Genomic DNA, 10553 nt, shown 5'->3' with positions numbered 1-10553 from the left:
CTCCAGCCACACTCTTATAGGGAAAGAGGGGTTTCTGTATGGGCTGGTGGTGGTGTTGTTGTTGTTGTTGTTGTTGTTGTCATGTTTTACCACTAAGCCAACAGACCGGTTCCCAACCCCTGAATCACTGACCCTTTTTCAAAAACAAACATAAACCTGCATTCTAGAACCAATTACGTGTGATTTGCATTCAGTTGTTGATTATTGTTAAACACTGCGTCAGGAAATCAACTGCTGTTTTATTTGTCAACACATCAAACATTCTAGTCAGACGACGTTCCACACTGTCGAGCGTGTCTTGCAGGCTGTGTGACGTATGGGTGTTAGAGGCAGTTCTGTTCAGTAGGCGCATGCGGAATCTGTCTTTAATAATTCTAGGATTCAATCCAAGCACTTCTCGAATGGTTTGAATTTAATCATACTGTAGTAGTCAAGACATCTTTCTTCCAGGTGCCGAGTCAAAAAAAGTTAATCCATGCCATTGACCTATCTCAAGACCCTCTTTCCTCGATCCTCCAATCACAACTTCCCTTTGTTTGTCCGAGCGAAGCGATGTAATGCGACATGTTGTGATTGGAGGATTTAAAAAGGGGCGGGGCTTGGGATAATTATAACAAAAAAGACTTGCAACTCTTTTGTTGCTCCCAATATTTTTATCACTTTATTACATAAAAAGATAAAAATGTATACAACCTTTCGAGCCCCTGCAAGCACTTTGTTGCTTCATATATACCTTACGAAGAACATGTGAGGGCTCGACACATTGTATATATTTTTGTATGTAATAAAAGTGATAGAAATATTGGGAGCTACTGCAGTGTTTCAAATCTTTTTGAATTAAATCATAGAACTATCATATCAAAGTTCAGAGGCCTGGAACTACTGAGCCAATCCTTCAGATGGGTTATCTGATAAATCCAGTACCTGTTACCAGTCCAGTCCTGGTGTCGTTACCACCACTAACGGGTTGTGTTATTCTGTTTGTCTCACCCTCTTCATCACCTAATCCCCACGTGTGTTCTGTCCCGACGTGCTTCTTCTTGTTGTTTCTGTGTGTACTTAATTGATCTATGCTTCTGTTCAACTATGCTTTTGTTGTCTGTTCATATGTGTGCTTGTGCATATGTGGTGTTTCCCTTTTCTCTGTGCTTTGCCCGTTGTTCCCATCACCACTCTTGTCCCCCCCCCACCCCCCTGTGCCCCTCTGGCTTGCCACGCTGTCCCACGCCACTGCACACCACCAAGGCTTGAACCAGAGATCCTGCTCCGCGCCAAGCAGGACTTCATGAAGATCGACAGTGCTGCAGATCTGGAGTGAGTGAGCTGCTTCAATACTATGTGTTTGTTTGTTCTCTTTCTTTGTTCTCTCTCTCTCTCTCTCTCTCTCTCTCTCTCTCTCTCTCTGTCTCTGTCTCTCTGTCTCTCTGTCTCTGTCTCTGTCTCTTTATCCCTCTGGGAACCTCTCTCTATCTGTGTGTGTCTCTGTCTCTGTCTCTCTCACCTCTTTCCCACCGTCTCTCTCACCTCTTTCCCACCCTATCTGCTTCTCATAACTGTACTGCCAACTACCCCATCTGACCTCATTCTGTATATATCCTCATACTGTAACTTTACAATGTCCAGTGGATAGTATTTTGAGTACAGTACCCTTTGTATTTCTGATTGAGTCCATCTACACACCATCGGCACACTGAGACGGTCTGTGTTTGCCCTCTGCTGGCGACACTGTAGAGTGTAAATAGGTACAGGGATATGGTCAAGATGTCTGGCTGCTAAGGAGGCCAAAAAGTGTCTCTCAACCACGTTTTCGGCAAAAGCCTTCCTCATGATTACAAATTATGTGTGTGGATTTGGATGAACATGCCATCGGCAGGTGTGTTGAACATTTCCAACTTTTCAGTCTCAATCACTGTCAACATATCCATGACGATATGCTGAAATCCTTTATGGAAGCCATGTTTTAGGTGCACTGATTACCACAATAACCTAGGAAAGGCTCTTCTTTCTGCCCCATTCAAATTGTACAACATAAACTATACAGGTTAAGAGTTGTTAGATATAAATATATATCTGTTACCCTACAATTTAGACAGTGTTGCTCTGTATTATTTACTGATGCTGTCATCGCTTCTTTATACAATTATTAACATCTGGTTTCCGCCCATCACCCCTCCTATATCACACCCCATCATACACTCTGCCTCTCTCCACTCTATCTCTCCATCACTCTCTCTCTCCATCTCACACTCACTCTCTCTCTCCATCACTCTCTCTCTCCATCACTCTCTCTCTCCATCTCTCTCTCCATCACTCTCCACCACTCTCTCCATCACTATCCATCTCTCATCTCTCTGTCACTCTCTCTCTCCATCACTATCTATCCTCTCTCCATCACTCTTTCCCTCCCTCTTTTTCTCCCCATCACTCCCTCTCACATTCTGTCCATCACTCTCGCTCTCCATCACACTCTCATCTATCTATACCTCTCTCCATCACTCCCTCTCTCTCCATCACTCTCTCTCCATAACTATCTCTCTCCTCTCTCTCTGTCCATCTCTCTCTCCATGACTATCCTTCACCCCCCCTCTCTCTCTCTCTCTCTCTCTCTCTCTCTCTCTCTCTCTCTCTCTCTCTCTCTCTCTCTCTCTCTCTCTCTCTATCTCTCTCTATCTCTCTCTGTAGGTTCATGAAGGAGAAGAGTGTGGACGCTGTGGACGATGGTTTTCCTGAGAGGGCGATGCCCCTGGAGAGAGAATATCAGCGTGTGTCCATATCTGGAGAGGAGAAGTGTGGGGTGAGCAGCTTTCATTCAACTATTCATATAGAATAAGTATCTATTTGATGTTATGAATGTTATTAGTACTGTGAATGCATACATTTTAGTATGGGTGGCCCCATGTTCCAAAGCAGTGATACAGTCCAGTGAGTTTATACATTTAAGAATTGGTGGTGCAAGTGGGAATCGGAGCCCTAACCCTGGCAGTGTGCGTGCTGTGCTCCACCCACTAAGTGGGAATCAGACCCCTAACCCTGGCAGTGTGCGTGCTGTGCTCCACCCACTAAGTGGGAATCAGACCCCTAACCCTGGCAGTGTGCGTGCTGTGCTCCACCCACTAAGTGGGAATCAGACCCCTAACCCTGGCAGTGTGCGTGCTGTGCTCCACCCACTAAGTGGGAATCAGACCCCTAACCCTGGCAGTGTGCGTGCTGTGCTCCACCCACTAAGTGGGAATCAGACCCCTAACCCTGGCAGTGTGCGTGCTGTGCTCCACCCACTAAGTGGGAATCAGACCCCTAACCCTGGCAGTGTGCGTGCTGTGCTCCACCCACTAAGTGGGAATCAGACCCCTAACCCTGGCAGTGTGCGTGCTGTGCTCCACCCACTAAGTGGGAATCAGACCCCTAACCCTGGCAGTGTGCGTGCTGTGCTCCACCCACTAAGTGGGAATCAGACCCCTAACCCTGGCAGTGTGCGTGCTGTGCTCCACCCACTAAGCTAAGCAGACAGTTTCTACAAAAAAGCCAGTATTCTAGAACTGACCATAGTTGATTTGTTAGGTTAGGTTAGGTTTACTTTATTTGTTCAAGGGGGACAGCGTACATTAATAAAACATTTTACAAATGTAAATGCCCCAATTTTATATGCACCCGTAAATGCACCAATTAATTTCCATTGGCAGTCCCCCTGCCAGAAGGTACAGGCTAAAATTCTGTGTGAAAAAGGGTTAGCGATACAAACAGAATAAAATCAAGATAAATAACATTAGAACATTGATTTCCTGTCAGCAGTCATCAAACCCAAGGAATACGTTTCATCTTGAATGACAGTCATTGTTGATGGAAAAAGATGTAGAATCAATATTATTTTGGACTTATCTTCCAGAAGAAAAGGAATGTTATTTAGCTCAACTTTTCATGTTTAGTAAACACTGCAACAAACCCAGCAGGCAATCAACTGTAGTTGTAGCTGTTTCCTAGCAACAGATCAAACATTCCACTGAAATGACATCTGATTGGGTAAAAACATCTGCATTAATAATCAAACGAACTTGATTTGAAAATAATGCATCATAATTATGAATGAAGCAATGAATGTCTGGCGTGATATAATCAACATCTAGGCTGGGTTGTAATTCCATTTGTCTGGTGCCCTGTTGTGGCTAACCTACCTACCACCTGATCACCATATCAAACACTCAACTGTTTACATGGTTCAAAATATTACATTACATTACTTTAGCTAACTGGCTCAAAGTTAATTTAGTTAGGGTATTATCACAGTTGGTACTAATGTTAGTATGTTACTAAACTAAATTACTAAACTAAATTAAATCTACCTTGAATACACATGAAACATAACGCAACAAACACCTCCATCACCCAGATGAATAACCTGTTACACTGAGAGGGGAGAGATGAGGGAGTGGTCTGTCAATTCGTTCACCACTATGCTAACGTGCCAAGAGCTTTCTAGTTTGGCACCAATGTAAACCACACTACACAGTAAAGTACACAGTTCCTTCTTTTATGGTTACCTTATTTGCTAATACAATAGCTGACAGGAAGTAAAGCTGTTTCTCTAGCAACAGAATTCCATTGAAAAAGGACCACAGGACAAGTGGTTTATTTGTTGCTTCAGTAAGGTTACCTATCTGTGTTTGTTTCCCATCTGGCCAGGTGCCCTTCACTGACCTGGTGGATGCTGCTAAGTGTGTGGTGAAGGCCTTGTTCATTCGTGAGAAGTACATTGCCCGGTCCATGCAGAACTTCTGTAAGACCACCGCTCACTCCTTAAAGGAGCTGGGGGAGGAACCTCTGGACCTGAACGTCTACGAGGAGATCCCTGAGACCCCTGTTGACGCAGGTACAACAACATATACACACCAGATACATGGATTATAAAGAGCTTGGCTGTGGTCTAATGATTAGAAAAGCCTTGTGACCAGGAAGGAATGAAAGAGATCAAAGCAGAGAATTGTCAGCAGTCTGATTAAGAGGAAAACACGTATCCTCTTTAACCAGAATAATCCACCTCCAGGTATTCTATTTATTGAATATTGAGTGAATGGTTTTGATCCCTTTTAAAATGGATGATGTCATTTGACTGAAGTTCATCCTTTCTCCCAGATGCACCTGTCCACCCTCCTGTCTCAGAGACCCACCCTTACGAGAACCAGGACCCCAACAATATGCCTGCTGACACAGGATACAGCTGCAAGATGGTGGATGGAGTAATTCATGTCTACAATAAGAAGAGCCCTATGGACAAGTAAGTGTTCATTCCAGTTAGTGGGTTTGTGTATGTAAAATGTGAATTAGTGATGACTTGGTTTGTACAGTACTGGGAGTAATTTCAGTGCATCTAAAAAGTTCTTACAACAGTATTTTGGTTTGGTTAAAGCTGATTCTTAGTAGTTGCTAGATACTAGTGGAGATCTGATTGATTGATTGAAAACTTTATTAACAGATTGCAGAATGGGTACAATACAGTATGGCTCAATACAAACAATTGTTATCCTCCCTCCCCATCAACCTGGACCCCCTGCAATTTGCATATCGCCCCAACAGGTCCTGTGTGCTGCACACAGCAGCATCACACCTGGACAAGAGGCAGGGGAACTATGTGAGAATGCTGTTCATCGACTACAGCTCAGCATTTAATACCATAGTCCCCTCCAAACTCATAGCCAAGCTCAGCATTCAATACCATACTCCCAGGGACCTGGGCTTGAACTATGGCCTCTGCCAGTGGGTCATGGACTTCCTGATGGGTAGACCCCAGGTGGTGAAAGCAGGCAACTGCACCTCCTCATCCATCACCCTCAACATAGGGGCCCCCCAGGGCTGTGTTCTGAGTCCCCTCCTCTACTCGCTGTACACACACGACTATGTGGCACAGCGGAACAACAACACAATCATCAAATTTGCTGACGACACAGTAGTGGTGGGCCTGATCTCTGCAAACGATGAGAGGGCCTACCTGGAAGAGGTAGAGAATCTGGCGTGGTGGTGTCAGGAGAACTCTCCCTGAACGTCAGCAAAACAAAAGAGATGATTGTGGACTTTAGGAGGTTGGGGATCAGGGACTACAGCCCCCTCAGCATTTTTAAGTACCTCGGAGTCCACATATCCAAGGACTTGACATGGACCACACACATTGACAGTGTAGTCAAGAAGGCACGGCAACGCCTCTACTTCCTTAGGCGCCTAAGGAAGTTCAAAGTGAGTCAGAAGATCCTTAAGAACTTCTACTCATGCACAATAGAGAGCATCCTGACTGGCAATATCACCTCCTGGTTTGGGAATAGCACCGCACAAGACCGTAGCAGACTGCAAAGAGTGGCCCGTTCAGCCGAACGCACAATTGGAGGTGGCTTCCCACTCTCCAAGACATTTACAACAAGCATTGCATGGGCAAGGCTAAGAGAATAATCAAAGACTCTAGCCACCCAAACAACTGCCTCTTTGAACTGCTGCGGTCAGGCAAGCGATACCGGAGTCTCATGGCAAGCACAGAGAGACTCAGAAGGAGCTTCTATCCCCAGGCCATCAGGATGCTCAACGACAATAACACTATGTAACAAACCATCAAATACACTCACAGCACAGACGCACACACATCCACACGCACACACTCACTTTAAATAAACAACTCACTGCAGCACCCACTTTACTCACTTTAGACACTTTAACCCTTTACCGGCCAAGTAACCATTTTTGGCCACTTCCCCATACAATATATTTAGCCAGGTGGGAGAGGGGGGGATCTTTAATGAAAAAAAACTTCTTCCAGCCAATCAGCACAGGTCAGGCTATGACACAGATATTGTCACCATCCCATCTGACCAATCAGGATAGACCCTGGGGATCTGCAACTTCCTTCTTTTCACCACAGCAAAAAAAATCACATTTTTGCACCTGCTTCTACTTTTCAAAATCCATTATTTCCTCACCAAGTCATGGTGAATTGATAACATTTACTCATTTTTGCAGTTGAACAATCATTGTAAAGGATGGGATAGGTGTTTTTTGCATAGGATTAGTGAAATCAGGATTTGTTATAGCAAAAAAGTAGTGAAGCCATAAACGGTCATATGCCCCTTCAGGTGAAGTTACATAGTGTCCATTTTTAGACATATGCCCGATGCATCTAGTCAGTCACACTTAGGGTATTACTTCTACCATATAGTGCCATGTAGTAGCCTACCCTGTAGAGCAATGTAGTACCCTGTAGTACCATGTAGTGCCATGTAGTACCCTGTATTGCCATGTACCCTGTAGTACCATGTATTGCCATGTAGTACCCTGTATTGCCATGTAGTACCCTGTAGTGCCATGTAGTACCCTGTAGTACCCTGTAGTACCCTGTAGTACCATGTAGTACCATGTAGTACCATGTAGTATCCTGTAGTACCATGTAGTACCCTGTAGTACCCTGTAGTACCATGTAGTTATATAGTTTTGTCCGCTATTCTTCTTTGGGCTTTATCGGCTACTGTTGCCATGGCAACGCAAATCCAAGAAAACTCCCAATACATTTTATTATTTATTTTATGTTATGAATCAGCCTGCCAAGTTTCATAGATATGCCCCACATTTTTAGGGTACCGGTCGAGGGCCTGTTCACGGACACTTCGGTTAACCTTAATTTACAGGGGGGAAATCTTTTTATTTAAATTTTTTTTTATTGTAGATAACTTTTGAAATAGCACCAAAATAACATTCTAGAGTTGAAATTGTGAATTTTCAGGTATTTCAAGAAGTGACCGGTAAAGGGTTAACACACTTTATATTTATTGGTAAAGAGATTTGCACTACAACTCTGGAGCGCTCTTCGGCTGGACCTGCGAACTGCCCCCTCTGAAAACTCTTTTAAAAAACAACTAAAAACACATTTGTTTAGACAGGCCTTTGGTCATACATAGGCACTCTTTCTTGTCCTCACTGTTCCTATAGTTTTGTTTTTAATTAGTGACTGATGATTTTATTTAAATTCTTTTATTCTACTTTTTTTATATGGTTTCACTGTTTTTTAACTGCTGTCTGTTGTTATTGTCATTTATTTCTGATTTTGTTTTAGTTTTAGTTTTTATACTAACTAAGCTGTAGTGTAAAGCACCCTGTGCATTCGTGCTGTGAAGGGTGCTATATAAATAAGTCATTCATTCATTCATACCTCATTGCACTTTACCCTAAGGGCGTTTTCACACCTAGCTCGTTTGGAGCTGTTGTTCCGAAACCTGGAGCGTTTACCTCCTATTTCGGTTCAGTTGGGCATATGTGAACACAGCAATCGCATTCTGTTGCGGAACAAAACAAGTGGGCCGAGACCACCTAGAGAGGGTGGTCTCGGCGCACTTCCAACCGAACCCGACGCGACTCGTACGCTGTGAGAATGCAATCGACTTAACAAACCGACACAACTCACTTGCCGTACTGTATACGCGCTGCATGATGACGCTTTCGCATTGAATTGTTTCAAGTTTCTTTATTAGTTGTCATACAGAAGTACAGAATACTTTTATACAAAATGCTTCTTTCTGTGGGCGGGATCAGGTTGTAGTCTTTAGGCTAGATCGGTAAAGTTAACGCACTATAGACCACCGCAACACTTCCGGGATTCTGAAATCGGGGAGGAGATAGTGGAGGGAGCAAATGAATGAATGTGGGTGAGAGCCGTGATGTACGTGGTTGCAGATACGGCTGTGGGGGTGCTGGAGACATGATCGAATAGACTTGTATGCGCCTGAATCTCCTGAACACGGCGCGAGCCATTCCTAATCGATCAGAACTAAATCAGCAGCGAAAAAGCCAGTTTTTAAGCAGCTATTCCCCATGCACATGCGCAGATTGCCCACGGATTGTGACGCAATGCACACGCGCCCTGGACTGTTCCATCAGAGGGGGGAGCTTCGGTGTCCAGTGTGAGTGGCTACAGACCACTGCACTTAAATATAAACATTAGTCTACCTGGAGACTCAATGAGGTAATTGTAGATGTCGCCATAAGACGCGTCTGGTCATTTAGTGGGATCATTGTTTCATTATCCTGTTCGGCTGAAAGGACACTGGCCACCGAAGCTCCCCCCTCTGATGGAACAGTCCAGGGCGGGTGTGCATTGCGTCACAATCCGTGGGCAATCTGCGCATGTGCATGGGGAATGGCTGCTTAAAAACTGGCTTTTTCGCTGCCGATTTAGTTCTGATCGATTAGGAATGGCTCGCGCTGTGTTAGGGGGGGGGGGGGGGCACACCCCAAAATCTGACCAATGAGTGACAGTTTGCTCGCGCGTGCGTTTGTTTTGGTCCGCTGTTAACACAGCCGTGTGAACACAAACGAACTAAGGGACAAGTGCAACATTGTATCATTATAGTCCCTGTGTCTCCCTGAATCGGAACAAAGCAAACGAACTACAGGTGTGAAAACACCCTAAGTTGTACCTCATCCCATTGTACTGTATATTGTATTGTAACTCGGTTACACATTTTTTTCTACTCTGCATTGTATATTGTATATATATTGAACACTTTTGTTTGAACACTTTTGTTTACACTTGTTACGTACTTTGGACTTCTATTTTATACTTATCTATTATTTTTTATCTAGCACACTCTCAGCAGCAGAACAGAAAAAAGCATTTCATATAAAAGTATTGTGTATTTTTGTATGACAACTAATAAAGAAACTTGAAACTAGGTGCTCTTTGAGAGCGGTTTGAAGGAGGGTAGGGATTCACATAATTTTACGGCTGTGGGTAGGGCGTTCCACATTGTTGTGGCATAATTGCAAAACGTGTCTATGGTTAGTAGTTGTTAGCGATGCTAGTGGAAGTCTATGGGGCAAGTCTATGAGATTTAACATGTAGCAACTTACAAATCCAGGCTCTATTGACTTCTACTAATATTGCTAACAAATGCTAAATGCTGCTTCTAATACCTCAAAAAACAGACCTCTGACGTAAAGGCCTTTAGTTCAGACTGAAATGACAGTTTGTGACAAATCAGATTGATTTTCAAACTTAATCACTTATCAGTTATTTTTTTAAAGAAAAGTACTGTATCTCTTCAAAAAGTTCTACTCATCTTTCCGTCACACTCAGGAGCACAGAGCTGGACCTTCCCTACCCCGACCTGAAAGAATACATTGCAGACATGAACGTCATGATGGCACTCATCATCAATGGACCAGTGTGAGTGTCTCATTGGCTCACTACAGGAAGTGTAATAATCTTTCACTTTGGGTCTGGTGACAGCAAGGCTGTTACGTGTGGGGTCTGTGTGTGCCTTGATCAGGCGTTCCCAGTGTGATGTGTTATGTCTAGCTGTAGTTCCCTGTCCTGGTTTTGTAGTCTATTTTCCGCAGGTGTACCCATTTGTAATCAACCCAGGTGTGTCTCGTCTCGTCATTCCCTCATGTATAAGTGTTCTGTCTTCCCTGTGTCTGATGCTGATCCTGTCTGTGCAGTCTATGGTCTTGTTCGTCATTATTTTTATATCCCTTTCTATTCACAAAACCATGGTAATTATTAATTAAATATTCTTTGTTGATTACTT

General features: G+C 43.8%; 1 protein-coding gene across 1 annotated transcript in view; it reads left to right on the top strand.

The window, feature by feature from the left end:
- Window positions 1-10553, top strand: part of ampd2a (adenosine monophosphate deaminase 2a) — a 119428-nt gene that overhangs the window by 66300 nt on the left and 42575 nt on the right. Inside the window, 5 exon segments of the mRNA XM_084316731.1 lie at window positions 1246-1314; window positions 2683-2794; window positions 4678-4864; window positions 5128-5269; window positions 10100-10189. Coding sequence (XP_084172857.1) covers window positions 1246-1314; window positions 2683-2794; window positions 4678-4864; window positions 5128-5269; window positions 10100-10189 — 600 coding nt within the window.

Source organism: Notolepis coatsorum (genome assembly GCF_963971535.1).
Source record: "Notolepis coatsorum genome assembly, chromosome: 6".
Taxonomy (NCBI): Eukaryota; Metazoa; Chordata; class Actinopteri; order Aulopiformes; family Paralepididae; genus Notolepis; species Notolepis coatsorum.
The sequence above is the reverse complement of the archived record's forward strand: the minus strand, read 5'-3'. Positions and strand labels throughout refer to the sequence as shown.